Source organism: Chiloscyllium punctatum, chromosome 32, assembly GCF_047496795.1.
Source record: "Chiloscyllium punctatum isolate Juve2018m chromosome 32, sChiPun1.3, whole genome shotgun sequence".
NCBI lineage: Eukaryota > Metazoa > Chordata > Chondrichthyes > Orectolobiformes > Hemiscylliidae > Chiloscyllium > Chiloscyllium punctatum.
In genome coordinates this window covers 34,871,832-34,896,114 of record NC_092770.1, presented here as the reverse complement: position 1 = coordinate 34,896,114, position 24,283 = coordinate 34,871,832, and the positions used below count along the sequence as shown (strand labels likewise).

General features: G+C 41.0%; 1 protein-coding gene across 6 annotated transcripts in view; it reads right to left on the bottom strand.

Moving 5' to 3' along the window:
* osbpl8 (oxysterol binding protein-like 8) overlaps window positions 1-24,283 on the bottom strand; it is a 372,304-nt gene that overhangs the window by 256,664 nt on the left and 91,357 nt on the right. For all 6 annotated transcript variants that reach the window (XM_072552065.1, XM_072552064.1, XM_072552067.1 and 3 more), the window contains one exon: window positions 8,394-8,447. In XM_072552065.1, the coding sequence (XP_072408166.1) occupies window positions 8,394-8,447 (54 nt within the window). The remainder of the gene's footprint in view (window positions 1-8,393; window positions 8,448-24,283) is intronic.

The following is a 24,283-nucleotide window of genomic DNA, read 5'->3' as shown; positions in this document are numbered from 1 at the left end:
TTAGATAACCTTCTTCACTGTATACTATGCTACCAATTTTCTTGTCTTCTGCAAACTTACTCACCATGTCCTCAAGATTCACATCAAAATAATTTATATAAATGACAAACAAAAGAGGACCCAGAACTGATTCCTGCAGAACACCACTGGTCACAGGTCTCCAGTCTGAAAAGCAACCCTCCACCATTACATTTTGTCTCCTGCCATTGTGTATCCAATGGCAAGCTCACCCTGAATCCCATGTGACATAACTTTACTAATTAGTCTAGCATGCAGAACCTTGCCAAAGGCTTTACTAAAATCCAAATAAACAACGTCTAATGCTCTGACATCAACCTTTTCCACACAGAAAACCATGTTGACTATCCCTAATCAAATTTTGCTTCTCTAAATGCTCATAAATCTTACCTTTTATAATCCGAGAATTTACATACAACTGAAGTCATACTCACAGGCCTATAGTTCCCTGGTTTCTCCTTACAATCTTTCTTAAAGGTACAATACTAGTCATCCTCATGTCATTAGGCACCTGTAGTTGTAGATGATGCAAATATTTCTGCAAGGGGTCTCATAATTTCCTCCTTTGCGCAAAGTTTGGGACACATATCAGGTCCTGGAGATTTATCTACCTGTGCCTCCCCCAAGATCGCCTGAACTTCGTCTTTTGTAATGTGAACTGTTTTTAAAACATGAAACTTTATTTCTCTGCATTCTCTATACTCCATTTCTTTGCCCACAGTAAAAACTGATGTGAATTATTCATTTCATCTGGGGTTCAACATAAAGATGATATCCTTGATCTTTAAGAAGCCCTATCCTTTCTCTGACTACCTTCTTGCTCTTAATGTATTTGTAGAATTTCTTTAGATTATCCTTAACACCTTAGCAGCACGGTGGCACAATGGTTAGCACTGTTGCCTCAGAGCGCCAGGGACCCGGGTTCAATTCCCACCTCAGGCAACTGTTCTGTGTGGAGTTTGCACGTTCTCCCCATGTCTGCGTGGGTTTCCTCCGGGTGCTCCGGTTTCCTCCCACAGTTCAAAGATGTGCAGGTCAGGTGAATTGGCCATGCTAAATTGCCCCTAGTGTTAGGTGAAGGGGTAAATGTAGGGGTATGGGTGGGTTGTGCTTCGGCGGGTCGGTGTAGACATGTTGGGCCGAAGGGCCTGTTTTCACACTGTAATGTAATCTAATCTAATCTCATCTGCCAGTGCTACCTCATATCTCCTCTTTGCCTTCCTGATTTCTCTCCTAAGAATGCCCTGACACACTATTGATTAAGAGCTTAACTGAACCAAGTTGTTTATATCTAAAATAAAATTCTTCTTTATTCTTTACGAAAAGCTCAATATCTTTATTCATCCACTGTTCTTTAATCTTACCAGCCTTACCCTTCACTCTAACATGAACAAAATACCTCTGAACTCTCAGCATCATACTCTTGAATACCTCCCACTTCTCAGACATCCTTTTACCAGCAAACAGTCTACTGCAATTAACTTTTGGAATTTCTTGACTCATACTAGTAAAAATTGCCTTACTCCAAGCTTTTATGGAAGGCTTTTCCTTTTCCATAACCATTTTGAATTATGATCGCTAGACTCAAAGTGTTCCCCCACTTTTATTTCAGTCACCCGCCCTGCCTTACCGCCCAAAAGAAAATCTAAATTTTGCTCCCTCTTCAGCAGGTGTATGCACATGTTAAGAAAGAAAATCTTCTTGAACACGTGACAAATTCTTCAGCATCCAAACATTCACACTATGGTAGTCCCGGTCAATGTTTGGAAAATTAAAATCCCCCATTATTACAACCTTATCATGCTTACATATATCGGAGATTTCCCGACATATTTGTTTCTCAATTCCTCTCTTACGACTCAGGGGCCGATAGTCCCATCAAGTGAAATTTCTTTCCTTATTTGCAATTTCCACCCACATATTTCACTGGGTGACTTGGCCCTTCGACCCTCCCAAGCCTGAGCCAATCCAAATCCACTGTCGAAATCTGTCACACAATTCCAAAACATCTGTATCTCTCTGCTCCCCACCTACTCATGCATCTGTCCAGATGCATCTTAAATTAATCTACTGTGCCTGCCTCTACTACCTCTGCTGGCAACGAGATCGAGACACCCACCAGCCTCTGTGTGAAGTACTTGTCACTTATATCCTCCTTAAACTTTTCACCTCTCACCATGAAAGCATGACCAATCGTTATTGAATCCTTCACTCTGGGAGAAAGCTTATCTCTATCTACCCTGTCTACACCCTTCATGATTTTATAGACCTCAATCATGTCCCCCCTCAATCTCCTTTTTTCTGACGAAAACATTCCTAACCTACTCAGCCTCTCTTCACAGCTAGCACCTTCCATACCAGGCAACATCCTTGTAAACCTTCTCTGCACTCTCTCCAAAGCATCCACATCCTTTTGTTAACGTGATAACCACAACTGTACACAGTATTCTAAATGTGGCCGAACCCATGTCATGTACAATTTTTACATGATCTGCCAGCTCTTATACTCAATACCCTGTCCAATGAAGGCAAGAATACCATCTGCCTTCTTGACCACTCTATCCACCTGTGCAGCAATCTTCAGAGTACAATGGACCTGAACTCCCAGACCTCTCTGCTCATCAACTTTACCCAAGGCTCTTCTGTTTACTGTATAATTCGCTCTAGAATTAGACTTCTGAAAATGCATCACCTCAAATTGAATTACCTCTTAGGGACAAATTTGAACTAGGATTTTGTTTTGGGTATGAAAATTCAACCTCTTTTCTGGTCAATTTTCCAACAGTAAAAATATTGTCCTAACAATGAAAGGTGGTAGCACCTATCTCATGTTGCTTTATCCCTCCATTATGAAAAACCTTTACCTCAAATCTTCCCTCTGCCAGAACTCCAAGATCCCACTGCTATCTTAAAAGGGAATTGACAAGGTACTCATAGAAAGGACCTTTCCTTTTGTGGGACAATCTACAATGATTGATCATCATTTTAAGATAAGGTGTGGCAGATTTCAAACCCAGATGAGGAGGAATTACCTCTTCCGATGGGTCACGAAGCTGTAAAATTCACTACCCAAGTGCAAGGACACTGGAACACTGAAGAAATAGGAGGAGGAGATAGATAGTTCTTCAAGTAGGAATGGGTTGAAGTGTTGTGGGAAGTAGACAAGAAAGTGGAGATAATGACTGTCAGTGCAGTCAAGATCACAACCCCTCTTCTCCCAATACATTGTATCAAATAGCTGCTACTGATAAAAGGGGGAAGTGAGGAAAAAAACACATAACAACATTCAAATGAAGCAAGACCTGGACAATATCCAAGTTTGGGCTGACAAATGGCAAGTAACATTAATGCAACACAACTGCCAGGCAATGAGCATCTCCAACAAGAGAAAATCTAACAATCGCCTTCGTGAAATTTCATGCGTTATAATCACTGAAGCCCACAGCGGCTCAGTCAACTAGCATCACATCCACAAATATCCACTCTCCCGACCACCAATGCTCAGTAGCAGTTGAGTATACAATCTACAAGATGCACTTCAGAAATTCACCAAAGTTCCTTTGCACCTCCCAAACTCATAACCACTTCCAATTAAAAGAGCAAGGGCAGCAGATGAATAGGCACACCACCACCAATATGCTACATTTTGACAGAAAGATCAGATGTCAGAGAATTTATTCAACAGAAAGAGGTTGGAAAATGTAGATTTACAAAGGGACACAGATATCCTTATTGTTAAGTCACTGAAGGCTATCATGAAGATGCAGCAGCTGTTCAGAAGACTAAAAAGGCTAACAGCAAACCTTTAGTTCAAGACAATTTGTGTACAGGAGCAATAAAATCTTGCTTCAAACATTGAAGAGCCTGATTTTTCACATCAGGAGTAGGGTATGCAATTTTGGTTTCTGCACCTCAGGAAAGATATTATTTTTGAATGAGTACCATGTTGATTCACGAGACTTATTGCCAGGATGAGAAAGTGTCCTATGAAGAGATCTTAGTCAAACTTGGCCAGTGTTCTTGAGAGTTTCAGAAGTTAAGAGATGATGCATTGAAACTTACAAACAACTGAAACAGGAGAAGACATGGTAGATGAAGTTAAATGTTTCTTTGACTGGGGAATCTAGTACTGGGACACAATTTAAAAATATGGAAAATATCACTTTGGTCCAAGAGGTAGATAATTTTGTTTTCATCTGGGTTGTGACTCTTTGGATGTCTCTAACAAGAGGGCTGTGAAAGCTCAGTAACTTAGCATGTTTAAAGTAGAGGTTGATAGATTTCTGGTGACTAATGGCAACAGGATTGTAGGGATGAGGTGGATAAAAGGCACTAAAGCGTTCAAGCAGATATAATCATATTGAATTACAGGCCAGACTTTGTGGGCTGAATGGCCTGCTAACATTCTCCGTTTGCAGTATTGAGAGCACAACCTCTGTGTGCCGAACTCTCAGAACCAAGGCAACTGTAGGCTTAGTTTCCTTTCACATATTTATGCAAGTTCATCTGAAAACATCACAATGAATTAAACTTAAAATCCATGTCTTTATCACTTGCTTTACTGCTTTTTTTTCCCCCATCTCTGAACTTCAAAGTTCTGATTTACAGACTGAAGTAGCATCCCACTGCACTGCACAGGTGAGCACTTCATTGCTCACCTGTGCTCAAAGTATTTGAGATTCTTTGTTCTCTGCTTCAAAGTGCTTGTCTCACCTTAGTCCAACCACTTCCACCAGCCATTTCCTTCCAGTTACATTGCTTCAAAGTCAACTACATTTTAAATGTAACCTTTCCTTCCTAAAAGATTACTTCTTTTTCAAATTTACTGCAACAAAACAAATCCAAATTAGTGAAACGCAGCCCATACATCTTGCTTAGCTGACCAGTTTTCAACCTTGTGTATTTTTTAACGAATATAAAATGTCTTCAAGTCTAAGGTTGGGATTTGAAGACAGCACCTTCTGACTCAGGGATTAACTGTTATCAACCTCTTCAAGTCTAAAGAAAGCAGTAATGTGAGGAATTCAACAATGAACTTCATCACAGTAATCGTAGTCAGAAATTCGAAGTGAACAAAGTTCAATCTTGTGAATGTTGCTGCACAGTTATCAAGAAAGAGAGGATAATTTTCTAGATTTGATGTCTCTCCAGTCTGGTTTTTAACAACTGCTGAATCATGGCACCGCCCCCCACACCCGCCGCCAATATAAAACATGTGGTTTGATGTGCCCTCTGAGAGAGCACAATTATGCATCTGCTAAAAACTTGGAAGTATACACTGTCTAAATAAAGAATTGTATCATTACATATTCACCTAAATTTAGCTTCATTAAGATTTCAATAATCCATCCTTATGGCACACTACATTTTAAATCCAAAGCTACAGTTGTTCCCATTCCTGAAGAAGGGCTTATGCCCAAAACGTCGATTCTCCTGCTCCTTGGATGCTGCCTGACCTGCAGCACTTTTCCAGCGACACATTTTTCAGCCCACATTCTTCAAATTCAGCACCTCATTAATATTCTACCATTTTGTTAATCATATTTATTAAACTATTCCTTACAGAGTCAGGTAGTGAAATGTAGAAGTGACTGAAGCAATCTCATCAGTATTCAGTCTCTTTGTTGTCGTTCTGTTCGCCGAGAATTTGTGTTACAGACGTTTCGTCCCCTGTCTAGTTGACATCCTCAGTACTCGGGAGCCTCCTGTGAAGCGCTTCTGTGATGTTTCGGCATTTGTAGTGAGTTGTATCTGCCGCTTCCGGTTGTCAGTTCCAGCTGTCTGCTGCAGTGGCCGGTATTTTGGGTCCAAGTCAATGTGCTTGTTGATTGAATCTGTGGATGAGTGCCATGCCCCTAGGAATTCCCTGGCTGTTCTCTGTTTGGCTTGTCCGATAATAGTAGTGTTGTCCCAGTCAAACTCATGTTGTTTGTCATCTGCATGTGTGGCTACTAAGGATAGCTGGTCGTGTCGTTTCATGGCTAGTTGGTGTTTATGGATGCGGACCGTTAGCTGTCTTCCTGTTTGTCCTGTGTCGTGTTTTGTGCAGTCCTTGCATGGGACTTTGTACACTACATTGGTTTTGCTCATGCTGGGTATCGGGTCCTTCGTTCTGGTGAGTTGTTGTCTGATAGTGGCTGTTGGTTTGTGTGCTGTTATGAGTCCTAGTGGTCGTAGTAGTCTGGCTGTCAGTTCAGAAATGTTCTTGCTGTATGGTAACGTGGCTAGTCCTTTGGGTTGTGGCATGTCCTCGTTCCGTTGTCTTTCCCTTAGGCATCTGTTGATGAAATTGCAGGGGTATCCGTTTTTGGCGAATACATTGTCAAGGTGTTCTTCTTCCTCTTTTTGCAGTTCTGGTGTACTGCAGTGTGTTGTGATCCTTTCGACCAGTGTCTTGATGCAACCTCTTTTATGTGTGTTGGGGTGGTTGCTTTTGTAGTTTAGGACTTGGTCAGCCACACACACAGACTAAGTCCTAATCTACGAAAGCAACCACCCCAACACACACAAAAGACGTTGCATCAAGACAACCAAAAGAGCTTCACTGCTATTTGCTTTTGCTTCAAAGCCACACTTCTACATGGTATTCTGCTCCAAGGCTGTGTTCCTGTCAAGTTACAAGGACGTAGGTGAGCAATGAGGTACCATAAACTACATCCCAAATTTCCATCTCTAAACATAGTCATAATAAGTAAAAACCTGAATCTGTAACCCAACTGAAGAAATGTAGCTACTTAACAATATTCCCATACTCTGCAACACACAAAATCAATTTGTTCTAAAATACACTTAACCTTGCAAGAAAACTGCTTCCTGGATGACAACCACCCAAACCAGGAAGTTGCTATACTCAAACTCTTAAGTTAGTGTTAAAGACTGGCTTTGTTTGACAACACAGGAGTGATCTGCATTTGAGTTTAGAAAATCAACAAGAGGCATCATTTCCACAAACAGGAAATATGGCTGCTGCAAAACACAAATACGCACTTATTACCACTGTCCGAACATTATCCTTCCCCCCCCACTCCCGCTGTATATTATTCCATTGAATTATATTTGCTCACTACCAAAACATAAGTACAAGTCTGGCTATCTTTTTTAAATAGTCCTGTTGCCTTCACTGACACGGGCAAAAAAAAGTTATTTCACTGGATTTCAGGACAATGTTGGATTCATCAAGCAAACTTCACTCATTTCTTCAAGATGTGTCTGCGTGGGTTTCCTCTGGGTGCTCCGGTTTCCTCCCACAGTCCAAAGATGTGCAGGTCAGGTGAATTGGTCATGCTAAGTGTTAGGCAAAAGGGGAAAATGTAGGGGAATGGGTGGGTTGCGCTTCGGCAGGTCGGTGTGGACTTGTTGGGCCGAAGGGCCTGTTTCCACACTGTAAGTAATCTAATCTAAGACACTGTTCAAAAGGATCACAACACACTGCAACACACCAGAACTGCAAAAATACAATGTATTCGCCAAAAACGGATACCCCCCGCAATTTCATCAACAGATGCCTAAGGGGAAGACAACGGAATGAGGACATGCCACAACCCGAAGGACTAGCCACACCACCACACATCAAAAATATTTCTGAACTGACAGCCAGACTACTGCAACCACTAGGACTCATAACAGCACACAAACCAACAGCCACTCTCAGACAACAACTCACCAGGACGAAGGACCCGATACCCAGCATGAGCAAAACCAATGTAGTGTACAAAATCCCATGCAAGGACTGCACAAAACACTACATAGGACAAACAGGAAGACAGTTAATGGTCCGCATCCATGAACACCAACTAGCCACGAAGCAACACGACCAGCTATCCTTAGTAGCCACACACTCAGATGACAAGCAACATGAATTCGACTGGGACAACAATACTATTATAGGACAAGCCAAACAGAGAACAGCCAGGGAATTCCTAGGGGCATGGCACTCATCCACAGATTCAATCAACAAGCACATTGACTTGGACCCAAAATACCGGCCACTGCAGCAGACAGCTGGAACTGACAACCGGAAGCGGCAGAGACAAACCACTACAAATGCCGGAGCAAACATCACAGAAGCACTTCACAGGAGGCTCCCAAGCACTGAGGATGTCACCTAGACAGGGGACGAAACGTCTGCAACACAAATTCCCAGCTCGGCGAACAGAACCACAACAACGAGCACCCGAGCTACAAATCTTCTCACAAACTTTGAATTCAGTCTCTTCAGCACCACACTATTCTCAATCGAAAGACTTCAGCTTTGGTGGATCATCAAATCAGATTGACTGTAATCTCACAGTTTCCTTGAGAATTCTAAAAGTTGATCAATAATAATGCAGATTTAGCACAGCGTTTTTTAACTTCATAATTCCTAATCTCCTTACCTCAGCATTTTGTAAATTGTGTTGGAAGTCTGCCACTTGTTTTTTTAGCCTTATCTAAAAGATAAACAGAGTGCAGAACATAAGAATAATTAGAACAAAGCTTTTGACAAAAAGTACAACATTTTAAATGTCTAAAGATTGGAAATACAAACATCTCACACCAAAGAACAGAAATTAATAGTGCTTTGCACTTTCTTTGATCACTATATTATGAACATGAATAGCTTAACCATTGTAGAATTAAAGACTTAGGATTAAAGTCATTTTTCAACTATTTCCTCAATCTTGCATGTTCTACTGCAGTACCTGTTTACAACCTGCAAGCAGTGAGGTAAATTATAACTCATGACCCTGAATCATATGGATAATGTCTGATACTCAAACATGAATCGCAGGTTCTCAAGTTGTACCAATAATTTCAATGACTTTCGTAAAAATGGCAGAGGGGCAGCAAATTTCAGACAGACAAGCCAAACAAGCCCATTGCTGTGACCTTCTAGCCTTGAGACCAAACCAGATCTCTAAGCCTACCAAAACTGCATGAGAAAAGTTCATTTAAGCCACTGTCTGAACGTACAGACATTTTAGTTGTCTGCAACAGTCCTCAAATGGTCTCACCCAGGGTATCCTGACATCCCATAGCTCTATTTCCCAGTGCCTAACTACACTATTACTGGGACAAGAGGATTTCTTAGGAAAAAAAGGAAACATAGAATTCAAAATAAAATTGATTCTGAGATCACAGGGACGTCCAGGTTAACATTCCATCACCAGTTAAGCTTCGGTCTTGTATACAGTGACACTAAAATGTGATGATGATAGCAAAGTTGCTCCCATGTCTGTGCAAAATTATAATATTAGCCTCAAACATAATTCCATCTGAAAATGAGACTAAATATTGTTGCTTCCTTATTCTCCTTCGTCTAATTCTTTCAAACTGAACTGGTATTTCTTTACTTATCTATTCTAAGCTAATCTTCACTGCACATAATTTTTACAAGAGGAACAATTTGTTCCAGATCTCCTCCTATTCATCTTGGAACTACAAGAAACTTTTAAGTTAAACTTTTAACTTTAAGTAACAGCATTTTCAGCTTTTTTAAGAGTCCTCGTATCTGCAATGCCTTTGTTCTTGTGCCAGTAAATTGATAGTTGTGACTCCACATTTGTTATATCCTTCATAAATTATCAATAATTACACACAAATATACACAGCCTTATGCCTTCTACAAACTAAAAATGGCCTTCAGGCTTTTGTAACCAATGACTCTAGGTACAAACTCAAGGATAATTTGACATTTTCTTGATCTTGTGTTGCAATCTTTAATGTGTCTATAATCATACACCAAGCTAATGTATACCATTTAAAACAGCTATATCCAAACTGTAGCTGGGATGGAATTTCCAAGTGAAATGCTGCACTTTTATAAAAAAAAACTTACCTGTGCATTATCTAATGGTTTTGCAACTTCTTCTTTCTTTCCTTTTGAACCTTGATTATTACCTTGCCCTATTTAAAATCTTCCATTTTTCTATCTGCTCATTAACTAACAAAAGATTACCTTCTCATCTAACAACCTAACTTTCCACTCACGCTTTGCACCTCTCTACCCATCCCCCACCATCCCATGACAGTTGCAAAAACATTAGATTTTTAGACATCTACTTTCAGGATTCAAAGAGGATCATCACACAGGAATGAAACCTTTGTGAAATAATTTTTTAAAAACCCAGAGGATTTGTTCAAAATAAAACCACATGGCTTTCCTCAGTCAAGATCAAAGTTAACCTTTCTTCCTTTTTTTTATCATGTTTCCTCTCATTCTCAGTAGAATTATCCTGCACTTTGTTATTTCTAATTCACGTTCAATTCCCCACTCCCGTTCCCCTCTTCTCATCCAACATATTACAAAACTGAAATTCTACATCTTACCATTGCTTAACTGTTCTAAATCCAAGGTATGCAGCAACATGGCAAACAGCTCTTTAAAGGTTGGGAGTAGTTAACAATCTCTCCAGGATGTGGTGAAGCACACACAGATGTAAAAGTAAACCGATCAATTAGAATCGAGCACTGCAACACTTAGGTGAGGGGAGAGAGAAAACTATACACAACTGAGTTCAGTAGAAACACTCTTAAACGACAAGCTACAAACCCTTGGTTTGTTGAGAGTGCAGAATTTTTGAGGCTCTTGGGAAAGGTGGAACAGAGACAGTGTTGCTCAGGAACGTCAATGGGGATAGAAAACAAGCTGGGACTATCATGACTTTGTTATTATAAATTGCTCTATTCATTCATAGGATGTGGGCCTCATTTGTTTGACCAACATTTGTTGCCCATCTCTAATTGCCCTGGAGGTGGTAGTGGTGGTGAGCAGGATTCTTGATTCACTCCAATCCTTGTGGCACAGCAACACCTTCCTGACCATTAGAGAGTTTCTGGCACTTTGATGCAGCAACAGTGATATAGTTTCAAATCAAGATGACATGCCACCAAGGGAACATGCTTGTGGCGGTGTTCCCATGTATCAGCTGTCCTTGTCCTTCTAGGTAATTGAGATCACAGGTTTGGAAAGTCCTGTTAAAGGAACTTGTGTGCTCACTGCATTGCACCATGTTGTGTGCTATTGAACGGAGTAAAAGTTGAAAGTAAAGAAAAAGAGAATTGAAGAACTGCAGATGCTGGAAATCATCGAATCCTTCCAGTGCAGAAAGAGGTTGCACTGATCCTCCAAAAAGCATTCCACCCAGACTCAGCCCTATCATTGTAACCCCGCACTGTTGCCCAGTTTGAGTTTCATCACCTCAATTTAGAGAAGACCACACTGTAAACAGCAAATAGAGCAGATGACATTGAGTCAAGTGCAAGTAAATTGCTGCTTCACCTGGAAACTGTGTCTGTGGCCTTGGATAGTGAGAAGGAAGAAAGTAAACGGATAAGTGTTTTACCTTCTGCAACTACATGGGAAAGTGCCATAGGGTATTGGCAGCGAAGTAGTGGACCTGTGTATCTTAAAAGGAACAATCACTGTGGAAGAGTGACGAAGAAGGGGTGGGGAATGTCTGTCCAGTGGCAGTGATTGACCTGCACTTCACTCAATGTAGTCTATCTAGTCAGTGTTCACAATGTGGTCTCCTCTACAATGGGAAGATGAGAAACATACTGGGAAACCACTTTGCAGAACACCCACACTACACCTGCAAAAACGATCCAGAGCTTCCTGTTGTCTAACCTCAACACACAACCATGTCCCTCGGCCAACATCTCTATCTCAGACTTGCTGCAGTGTTCCGGCGAAGCTCAGCGCAAGCCAGAGAAACAGCATTTCACATTCCGTTTGGGGATTCTGCAGCCCATGGAACTCAATATTCAGTTTGGCAATTTTCGAGCTTGAACACCTTCTCCCATATCCTTACCCACTCCCACACTCCAGGCCTTGCCATCACATTGGTTGTAATCGCAGTCAGTCTATTGTCAGCTAAGAATGGTCCAAACTAGCAGCTATCGATTCCCCCAGACTGACCTTGAATCATTCCTTTGTCTGCTAAACTACTTTTCTCTCTCATCCAGCTCCACCTCCACCTATCATTTACTCTTCTCCCACCACTCCCCACCCCATCTTCAGCATTTCCTGCATACCAATCTCTTCCTAGCTATAACAGGAGAAACTATAATAGAGGTAAATAACAAAAGTGCTCATGGTAATTTACAAAAATTCATGTGACTCTGAGGCAGTTCTGGCAGATTCAAAAATAGCAATGTGACACCACTGTTTAAAAAAAGGTACACAAAATGCAGCTAACTCGAGGCTTGTTACCTTAACATCTGCAATGGGGAAATGCTTGAAACTATCATTAAGAAAGAAATAGAGAGAGATCTGGATAGAAATTGTCCCATTAGGCAGAAACAGCATGGGTTCATGATATGCAGGCCATGTTTAACTAATTTACTGGAATTATTTCAGGACATTACTAACACAGTGGACAAAGAGGAACCTGTGGAGGTGGTGAATCTGGATTTCCAGAAAGCATTTGATAAGGTGCCGCACAAAAGGTGCACGACATTACGGCAAATACATTAGCATGAACAGAAGATTGGTTAACCAACAGAAAGCCAGAGTGGGGATAAATGAGTGTTTTTCGAGTTGGCGATCAGTGGTTCGTGGTATGCCTCAGGGATCAATGTTGGTACCACAACTGTTCATGATTTACATGGATGATTTAGAGTTGAGGACCAAGTGCAATTTGTCAAAGTTCACAGGTGACACTAAAATGAGTGGGTACAGCAAAGAGTACAGAGGACAGTGGAAGCCTGCAGAGGGATATGCATATGTTAAGTGAGTGCACAAGGGTGTGGCAGATGGAGTACAACCTTGGTAAATGTAAGGTCATCCATTTTGGTCAGAATAACAGCAAAGTGGGCTATTATTTAAACGGTAAAAGACTGAAGCATACTGCTATGAAGAGGGACCGAGGTGTCCTTATGCATGAATCACAAAAAGTTGGTTTGCAGATGTAGCAGGTAATTAAGGCAAATGGAATATGGCCCTTCATTGCTAGAGGGATGGAGGAGTTTAAAAATAGGGATGTTATGCTGCAGCTATATGGAGTGCTGGTGAGGTCACACCTGGAGTACTGTTTTGGTCTTACTTGAGAAAGGATGTACTGACGCTGGAGGGGGTACAGAGGAGGTTCACTTAGTTGATTCTGGAATTGAGAGAGTTCATTTACGAGGAAAGATTGAGTCGATTGGATCTATACTAATCTCAAAGAATGTTGGGGGATCTTATAGAAACTTATAAAATTATAAGGTAATAGATTGGATAGAAGCAGAGAAATTGTTCCCACTGTTGAGTGAAATTAGAACTGGGGGCTTAGCCTCAACATAAAGGGGAGCAGACTTAGGACTGAGTTGAGGAGGAACTTTTTCACCCAAGGAGTTGTGAATATGTGCAATTCCCTGCACAGTGAAGCAGTTGAGGTTACCTCCTTTTTTGTTTTTAAGGCAAGGATATATAGATTTCTGAACTGTAAAGAAATTAAGGGCTTATGGTGAGCTAGCAGATAAGTGGATCTGCATCTACAACAAGATCAGCATAATCTTGTTGACTGGCAGAGCAGGCTCAGCAGGCCAGATGGCCTGCCCTTGCTCCTATTTCTTAGGTTCTTATAATCAGTTCTGAAGGGTCACTGGGCCCTAAACATTAACTCTGTTTTACCTTCACAGATGCTGCCAGATCTGCTGAGTTTGCTCGGCAATTTCTGTTTTTGATTCTGAATGTTGACTCATTGTCAAGCAGGTTGCTTTGTCCTCAATGGTGTCAAGCCTTCGAGAGTTCAGGTAAAGCTGCATCCATCCAGTCAAGTGGAGAGTATTCCATCACACTCCTGACTTGTGCCTTGTAATTGACAGGCATTTGGAATCATGTGGTAAGTTATTTGCTGCAAGATGACCAGTTTCTGACCTTCTCTTCCAACCACACAATTTGAAGAGCTGGTCTCGTTCACTTTGTGGGCAAAAATAGTAACCCTCAGGATGCTGATAGCGAGGACCTGATGCTAAAGGTTAATGCTTAGATTCCCTCTTGTTAGAAATGGTCATCGCTTGGTTGTATGACATGAACATTAGTTGCCACTGAATGCTGTCCAGGTTTTGCTGCATTTCAACAGGGATCGCTTCAGCATGCAAGGAATCACAAATGGTGTTGAGCATTGTGCAATCATCAGTGAACATCCTCACTTCTGGATAAAAGCAAATTACTGCGGATGCTGAAATCTGAAACCAAAAGAGAAAATGCTGGAAAAATCTCAGCAGGTCTGGCAGCATCTGTAAGGAGAGAAAAGAGCTGACGTTTCGAGTCTGACTGACCCTTTGTCAAAGCTAAAGAGAAGCTTCTGGCCTTTTGATGGAGGGTGACAAGGACAATCATCGTCACCTCTGGTCTGGAATTCAATTCCTCTGCCCATGGTTGCAACAAGACTGTAATGAGGTCAGGAACCAAGTTTATTTGACGCAAGTCAAACTAAGCATTGTGTGAACAGTTTTATTACGTTATTGGTGCTGCTTAATAGCACTGACAATGACATCATCCATCATTTTGTTGATGGTTGAGAGGAGATTGATAGGTGGTAAGTGGCCAGGATGGATTTGGTTTTGCTTTTTTGTACACAGGACATTTGTAACAGTGTTTGGCTGATGCCAGTGTTCTAGTTGTACTGGAACAATTTGGAAAGGGGCACAGCTAGCCCTGGAGCACAATCTTCTGTACTATTGCCAGAATGTTTTTTTCAGCTCAGAGTCTTTGTAATATTGCCTTTAGCCATTTCTTGACATCAATGATGAATCAACTGAACTGAAAACTAGTATTACTGGGGACTTCAGGAGGAGACAGGTGGATCACCCACTTGTCACTTCCAGCTGAATATGGAAACAATGGTCTTTTACATCAATGTGCTGGGTTCCCACATCTTTGAGGTTGGGATATTTGTGGAGCCTCCTTCTCCGGTGAGCTGTTGAATTTTCCATCACCATTCACCACTCGATGTGGTAGAGCTGCCTCTGACCTGTTGGTTGTGTAATGCTTAGCTATGTATATGGCACACTGATTTTGCTGTGTGGAATGCAAATAGACTCTTGTGTTGAAGCTTCAACGGGCTGATGTCTCATTTCAATATATGCCCTCCTGCACTCTTCATTGTGTAATAAAGAAAGGCCATGAGACTTTTAAGAAATAGACACAGTAGTGACTGCCAGGAGTCACATTGCTGATTGTTATTGATTTTTTGCAGACAGACTGGCATGTTATCTCAACAGCAATCATAAAGGAAACCATTTGGAGTTTGATTTCCACTTTGAACAACAGGTCCTTCAAAGTGCAAAAAATCAAGAAAGAGCCTGGAAGATCCCCCACTGGGAAATTCAACATAATTATTTTGCTTTATGGAACAATGTTTAAATGAAAGTTATTGGAACAGATACCTTTATTCTGTTTCAAGTTCTGAAATTCCACTTCACAATCTGAACTCCTCACTAAGGTCTTGGAGAGGTAACATCTTGAAAGAACAAGGTTCACAGCTCAAGAGAAACATTTATTTCTGGAATCAACCAGTATTGCTTAAAGCGCCCTAGCAAACTGCAAGGATTTCTTTGGAGCATACACCAGCATTTGAATCACTGGTGATCACCAAACTTCAAAAGTGCACTAACATTTGTAAGACTTCGTCAAAAATATCACATCAAATTAAATTTCTTTCAGTGTCAACAAGGGCATAACATCAACTCTCAGAATGACTGTGCATTGATTGCACGTTCTCAATTTTTACAATTTCTTGAACTGGCAGAGAGAGAAGAGAATTGAACAACCATAAGGGCTTAAACATTTTTAAAAATGCATCAAAACAAAGACGGTAATGGGATGATTGGACTATGAAAATTACACTGAAGTGAACTAAGGAAATGGCAGACTTGAAGAAATACTTTGCATTCATTTTCTCAGAGAAAGACGGCAAACTACCACTTGTAGGAAAAACTAAAATTAAGTCACAGGAAGGAACATTTAATGCATTTTTAACTAGTAAAGAAGAAAATAATGGGTCTTGAGATAGACAGTCTTCAAGACTGAATATTTTTCACCCCAAGCTAACAAACGAAATAATTGAGGAAATTGCAGAATTTTGACCTGCAATCTTTCAAAGCTCTCTCGAATCAGGAATTGAGATTCTGGATTGAAAGTGTACTTCCATTAATTAACTAACTTCGGGAGTGACGAGAGAAACATGATAACCACAGACCCAACAATATAGTACTGTATTTAATAAAGTTGCGCACAAGAGAAAATTAGAAAAAAAATGGAAACATATGGAATTGGAGCCAGGTTTGCAATTTACATTCGTAGTTTGTTGGGAGGTAGTAGATGGATTAAGGATAAGAGTCTGATCTCTGGTTCTCAGCCAGAGATGTTGCCTAGCATTTCAGTTTTCCATGACACATACTCAACAATGATTTGAATGAACAGCAAAGTTGTACATACTGTTTGCAAAATTGGGCCTATCAAGTAGGAAGCTAAATAAAAAGCATCAACAGGAACCTAAAGAAGGGATAGAGTGCTTTGGGGGATCTTCTTTGGGTATGTTTAAGGTAGACATTCATAGATTTTTGATTACCATTGACATAAACTGAATGTTGTTCCTATGTTCCTATCAGATAAATGAGTTGGCAACAAGATGGCAGAAGTGCAATGTGATGAGTCACGACATATCTGAGAAAAAAAGATAACCAAAACATTTTTTGCAGTTATGAGAGATGGAGAGTTGTAGTGAAGCAATGAGGTTTCGATGTTCATATGCAAAACCATTAAAAGTTTGTGCACAAAATAATTCAAAATGGCAAGTGGAAGTGATTCTTCCATTTCAGAGAGCCTTGGCTAGACCCCATCTGGAATACCACGTCCAGTTTTAGGCATTAGTTTCAGCAATACTCAATTTACTTTAAGCACAAAGAGCTTTAGCACAATGATGTAAGGATTATCTTATGAAGGCAGGTAAAACAATGTTCTTATCTGTTAATTTGTGATCAAACAGAGGCACTCAAAATTATGAAGGAATTCAAGTGAACATATCAAGAAACTATTCACTCTGGTGGGGCATTCAAGGAGAAGATGGTAGGATGTTAACATTGGTACTTCAACTCCCTCAAAAGACAAGTAATATTGGATCAATTGAAATTTTCAATCTGGGAAGCGATACATTTTCAATTAATGGTGCTAGACAATTTGAAGGAACAGCAAGCCAATGAAATTGAGGTATGTAATGGCCATTATCCAATTCAGGGTCAAAAGCAAGCCTGTGGGTCTGAAAGGCTTGCTCCAGCTCATAAGTACAGAAAGCACCATAAAATTCGAATCTCTGCATGCCAAATGTACAGCAGGCAGTGAAGAAAGCCGATGGTATGCTGGCCTTCATAACAAAAGGAATTGAGTATAGGAGCAAAGAGGTCCTTCTGCAAATGTACAGGCCCCTGGTCAGACCGCACCTGGAGTATTGTGTGCAGTTTTGGACTCCACATTTGAGGAAGGACACTCTGGCTGTTGAGGGAGTGCAGCGTAGGTTCATGAGGTCAATTCTGGGAATGGTGGGGCTATCGTATGTTGAAACATTGGAGTGCCTGGTCTTGTATACGCTTGGGTTTAGAAGGATGAAAGGGGATCTGATTGAGACTTGTAAGATTATTAAAGGATAAAAGCTTTGACAAAGGGTCAGTTAGACTTGAAATGTCAGCTCTTTTCTCTCCTTACAGACCTGCTGAGATTTTCCAGCATTTTCTCTTTTGGTTTCAGATTATTAAAGGATTGGACAGTCTGGAGGCAGGAAGCACATTTCCGCTGCTGGGTGAGTCCAGAACCAGAGGACACAGTTTAAAAATAAGAGGTAGGCCATTGAGAACAGAGTTGAGGAGAAACTTCTTCAGAGCTGAAAACGTGAAGCTGGAAAAGCGAAGCAGGTCAGGCAGCATCCAATGAGCAGGAGAATCAACGTTACTGGCATAAGCCCTTCTTCAGGAATGAGGAAAGTATGTCCTTTCCTCATTCCTGAAGAAGGGCTTATGCCCAAAACGTCGATTCTCCTGTTCCTTGGATGCTGCCTGACCTGCTGCACTTTTCCAGCAACACATTTTCAGCTCTGATCTCCAGCATCTGCAGTCCTCACTTTCTCCTCGAGAAACTTCTTCACCCAGAGAGTGGTAGATATATGGAATGCTCTGCCCCAGAAGGTAGTGGAGGCCAAGTCTCTGGATACTTTCAAGAAAGAGAAGGATGGAGCTCTTAGAGATAGTGGAATCAAGGGTTATGGGGATAAGGCAGGAACAGGATACTGATTGTGGATGATCAACCATGATCATAATGAATGGTGGTGCTGGCTTGAAGGACCGAATGGCCTACTCCTGCACCTATTGTCTATTGTATTTGACATAACATCAGGGTTTTCAAAATTATGTAAAAGACGAGCACATTACTAAGGGCAGTGCAAATTTCAAAATCCATTAAGACAAAAAGTTTGTCTGCTGTCTGCAATTCTGAAACTCTGAAAATGATAAAACTGACAGATTTTTGGCAGGAAACTCAAAGTCACACCCACTTCCTCTGTCAGCTAAAATAAACCATCAAAAACTATATTGAAATTTTGTCTTCCAATCAAGTTTTCGAGGGCAGCAAGATATAGTCACCAGATATGTAAATCAACTCCTTCTCCACACCCTGGTATAATCTCAAGAAATTGACACTACAGAAATAAACAAAGTATGTCAGCTCAAAGTCAAAGCATATTTGCACATCAAACTGCACGTCTGCTTAACAGTTATACAAATGGATTAGCAGTTAAATGATGACACATACTTTCCACTGTGAAGTGAGAAGCCATTTCCTTCAGTCATGAGATATCCTAAAAATAACCAATTTATTTTAACCCCTATCATTGACTTGCTTTAGTTTGCAAAGTTATTTTCCACCTCCCTGTAATTCTCCATTTCCCAAGTCAGATTTCTCCAGACAAAGTTCTGAGAGATTAAGTTCTAACTGATCACAAGATAGTTGAAGCAATGTCACCAACCTTCTAATGATTTGTATTTCCTCAAAAGAGGAACACTCCCTTACACAGTCAGTTGATCTACAAACAATAACTTCTGGAATACTTTAGGGAACACCAAAGCTGCAAAATGCCTCCTCAAATTAAACATTGGGAAAAGTGACATGGAGTCAAACATTCCTGATGAAGAGCTTATGGCCGAAACGTTGACTCTCCTGCTCCTCGGATGCTGCCTAACCAGCTGTGTTATCCAACACCATAAGTTTTGACTCAGTCAAAGTAAATCTCACTGCAAAAAAATGAATATCAAAACTGGGGTTTGTGAAATTAAGGAGCATCCTGCTTAATTTTAAGTCTTGGAAATCCCTAGTTACGATCACTAATAGTACATAGTGTTCAGTAAAAGGCAAAAGTTTAATGCATCACAAAGTCAGGTCCTAGTTCCTAACTTAGTGTTTTTGTTCATAAACAACCACGCTGTTAATCATTAAATACTGCTTAAATGTGAAGGTTCACACAAGTTCTATTGAGTCAGTCGCCTTCATGACTGGAACTGCAAATTAAAGGCAAAAACTCAAGTTCCATGCTTTTGTTAGCTAAAAGCATTTAGCCACTTTCTTACAGGGCTTCATATGTGAATTTGAAGTCAGCATACATCTTCATCTGTATGCAGATGATATAACTCAAGTGCCCCCAAACCCCAATACTAAAACATGTAGGCGCACAAGAAGCCCTTCTTCACACAGAGCTAACAACAATTCCATCCAAGTCCGCGAGACTGTTAATTTGCGTTGGATATTTCCACAACCCAAAAGAGAATCTTGCAAATATTCTTTTACAGGAAAGGTCTCCACCTCAAGTACAACTGTCAAAAGCAAATCAAATTGAACTTATTTCCAGGCAAGAAAATTTAAGAAACATCCTTGGCTGTTAATAATCAGGCACTGCAGCCCTTTTTGTCACATTTCCTTTTAAGGTAAAGTACCACATTATTGGGTACTTTTCACAATTGACAACATTAAATAACAATTTAGAATCAGAGAATCACAGAATCCCTACAGTGCGGAAAGACAATATTCAGCGCACTGAGTTGGCCCGACCCAACCCCCTATCTTATCCCCGTAAACTCACATTTACAGTGGATAACCTACCTGGCCTGCACATCCCTAATTCACCATGGACAATTTAGCACAACCAATCCACCTAACCCGCATATCTTGGGACTGTGAAAGGAAACCAGAGGACCTGTGGAAACCCCCACTCAAACGGGGAGTAAGTGCAAACTCCACACAATCACTCAAGACTGGAATCGAACTCAGGTTCCTCGCACTCTGAGGCAGCAGTGCTAACCACTGAGTCACCCTTCAAGATTTATTTGCAATCTTTGTTTTATTTCAGATACTTTTCTCCAACAGAAGATTAGAAAAAAAATTACCATGTTAAAAAGAAAAGTAGCACGATCACTGCTGATTGGTCCTAAATAGCTTGTTCTTCAGTTCTGCCTGAAGGCACTGGTTTACACGATGACAGTTTCTGAAGTCCCTTTAGACCTCTAAATACTCTCTCAATATTTGGTGACATATCTGCCTCTAAAATTGCCCAATGGTAATTGAATGGAAACTCAAAATGACTGTAATGGACATTGTTGTAAAACACTGATAATGGTAAATTGTAGTAACAATAAAGAACAATGAGGGAGTCAACAGTACATTTACCAAAACAAAGTAGCTCACTCCACCAGCAGACTGGGCAAAGAAACAGATCAAGAAAAACTGAAAGCAGCTAGAATTCACAAATCGGAAATGATCAGGAATGAACTAGATTTTTTTTTAAGGTCATCTGGTCTTTGAGAAAGCAATGTTGCACCCAAATTTCATGGATTTGTTACAAGGCAAAGGCAGCAATTTGTCTCAGCATGTCTGTGCCAGCTTTCCAAATGAAGATTTCACTTTGTGCCATTATCTTGCCTTCTCCATGTTGTTATTTGAACAAAATGGTCTGAATTGTCTTTGGACTGCCTCGAGTATAACTGTCTCAATCACTTAAAGGTAGCGTATGCCAAGCCTTAATCACGCAAAGGAAAATGTTGTTTCTTATATTTTTTTTAAACCAATTACTTCAAATCTGCGCTCTCACATGCTCAAACTCTTCAAATGGCAGCAGTTACCACTGACTACTCTGTCCAGAACCTTCACTCTCATCTCCTCTCAAGTTGCCTTTCTCCAAGGAAATCAATTGAGAATCTCACCCCTCCAAACTATTTACATAGCTCCTCACCCCTGCTCACCAACGTTTCAACAGTAATTGGGCATAGGCAATAAATGCGAGATCAGCCAATAGCATCCACTTTGTGAATAACTAACAAGATTTTTAAAAATATTCTCTGCACTCTCTCCAATGCCTCCACATCCGAGGGGAAGAGTAGGCAGAGTGCAGATGAAAGCAAAAGAACTGGTGGTCTGAAGTGCATATACTTTAATGCAAGGAGTATAGTGAGTAAGGCAGATGAAATTAGAGCTTGGATTGGTGCCTGAGAGTATGACGTTATTGCAATCACAGAGACTTGGTTGAAGGAAGGGCACGATTGCGAGCTAAATGTTCCAGGACAAAGATGTTTCAGACAGGACAGGGAGGGAAGTAAAAGGTGGGGGAAGGAGTTGCATTGTTGATCAGGGATGTTATCACGGCTGTCCTAAAGGAGGACACTATGGAGGGCTAGAGCAGTGAGGTGTTATGAGTAGAGCTGAGAAATAAGGGTGCAGTTACATTGTTGGGGCTGTACGATAGGCCTCCCAACAGTGAGCGTGAGGTAGAAGAACAATGAGGTAAACAGATTATGGAAAGATGTAGAGGCAACAGGATGGTGGTGATGGGAGATTTTCATTTACCCAACATTGACTGGGATACACTTAGTGTCAGAGGTCTGGATGGGGCAGAATTTGTAAGAAGCGTCCAGGAGAGTTTTCTCGAGCAGTATGTCAATAGCCCGTAGAGGGAAGGAGTCACATTGGACCTGGAGTCGGCGAATGAGTCAGGCCAATGGTAGAAGTTGCAGTGGGGGATTCCTTTGTAAATAACTACCATAATTCTGGAAGTGTTAGAATACTCGCAGACAAAGATGAGAGTGGTCCTAAAGGAAGAGTACTAAACTGGGCCACTGCCAATTATATCAAAATTCAGCAGGAGTTGGGAAATGTAAATTGAGGGCAGCTATTTGAAGGGAAGTCCACATTTGATATGTGGGAAGCTTTCAAAGATAGGTTGAAGATAATGCAGGATAGGAATGTCCCTTTGAAAACAAGGGATAGGAAAGGCAAGATTTGTGAACCATGGATGACAGGAGAAATCGTATAACTAGTCAAGCGGAAAAGGTAAGAGTATGTACGGTCCAAACAGCTAAGAACAGAACAGGCCTTGGAGGAATATCAGGAGAGTACGACCAATCTTAAGTGAGGAATCAAGCGGGCTAAAAAGGGTCATAACCTAACTTTAGTGATCAAAATTAAGGAGATTCCCAAGGCCTTTTATTCATACATAAGAAGCAAGTGGGTAACCAGAGAAAATGTTGGTCCACTAAAGGATAAGAAAGGAAGGTTTATGTGTCGAAACTGAGAAAATTGGTGAGATTCTCAATGATTACTTTGCATCAGTGTTCACTGAGGAGAGGGTCTTCATGAATGTTGAGATGAGAGATAGAACTTTGTTTACTCAGGATCTCGTTGGCATAAGGAGGGAGGATGTGTTGGGTAGGCGATGTTAAGGTGGACAATTCCCAAGGACCAGATAGGATCTATGCCAGGTTGCTGAGGGAGGCAAGAGAGGAAACAGCTGGGGCCCTGACAGATATCTTTGTAGCATTCTTAAACACAGGTGAAGTGCCAGAGGAGTGGTGGGTTGCTAATGTTGTCCCCCTGTACAAAAAGGGTAGTAGGGATATTCCAGGTAACTACAGACTAGTAAGTCTGAAGTCAGTGGTGAGAAAGTTGCTGGAGAAGGTACTGAAGGATAAATCTATTTATATTTGGAAAAGAATGGGCTTATCAGTGACAGGCAACATGGTTTTGTGTGGAGAAGATTGCGCTTTACCAAGTTAATAGAGATCTTTGAGGAAGTAACCACGTTGATAGATGAAGGAAGGGCTGTAGATGTCATATACATGGACTTTAGTAAGGTGTTTGATAACGTTCTCCATGGTAAACTAATGGAGAAAGTGAAGTCACATGGTGTGCAGGGTGTTCTAGCTAGATGGATAAAGAACTGGTTGAGCAACAGGAGACAGAGTAGTAGTTGAAGCGAGTTTCTCAAAATGGAGAAAGGTTTTTATTTGAAAAAAGGAGCTTGAGAGGGCACCTGATTAAGGTCTGCAAAATCATGAAGGGTATAAACAGGGTGGATATGGATAAGCTTTTTCCCAGGGTGAGGGTTTCAATAACGAGAGGACATGCGTTCAAGGTAATAGGTGAAAAGTTTAAGGGGGATATACACAGAAAGTAGTTTACATCGAGGGTGGTAGGTGCCTGGAATGCTTTGCCAGCAGAGATAGTAGAGACAGGCATGGTAGATTCATTTAAGGTGCACCTGGACAGATGCCTCCCCCTTGAACTCAAACTCTCCAGTGTCAGCAGTATCCTTGGCAATCTTTTCTGCACCCTCTCAAGTTTAACATCCTTCCAACAGAAGGGCAACCAGAATTGCATGCAGTATTCCAAAAGTGGCCTAACCAATTAGGAGAAAGTGAGGACTGCAGATGCTGGAGAGCAGAGCTGAAAAATGTGTTGCTGGAATAGCGCAGGTCAGGTAGCATCCAAGGAACAGGAGAATCGACGTTTCGGGCATAAGCCCTTTTTCAGGAAAGAACCAATGTCCTGTACAGCCACAATATCGCATCCCAACTCTGGCCAGTGAATGCAAGTGGTTACTTTACCATCCTGTTTACCTGCAACTTCACTTGCAAGGAACTATGCACCTGCACCTTGAAGTCTCTTTGCTTGGCAACACTCCCCAGGGTTTGAACGTTAATTATGTAAGTCCTGCCCTGGTTTGCCTTACCAAAATGCAACACCTTACATTATCTAAAATAAACTCCAACTACCACTCCTTGGCCCATTTGGTCAAGATCCCATGGTACTCTGAGATAACCTTCTTCACTGTCCACAACACCACCTATTTTGTCATCTACAAACTTACTATATTCACATCCAAATCATTTATATAAATTGACAAAAAGCATTGGACCCAGCACCGATCCTTGGTTACAGGCCACCAGTTGAAAAAACAATCTTCTACTAGTACCCAGTATCTCTTAACTT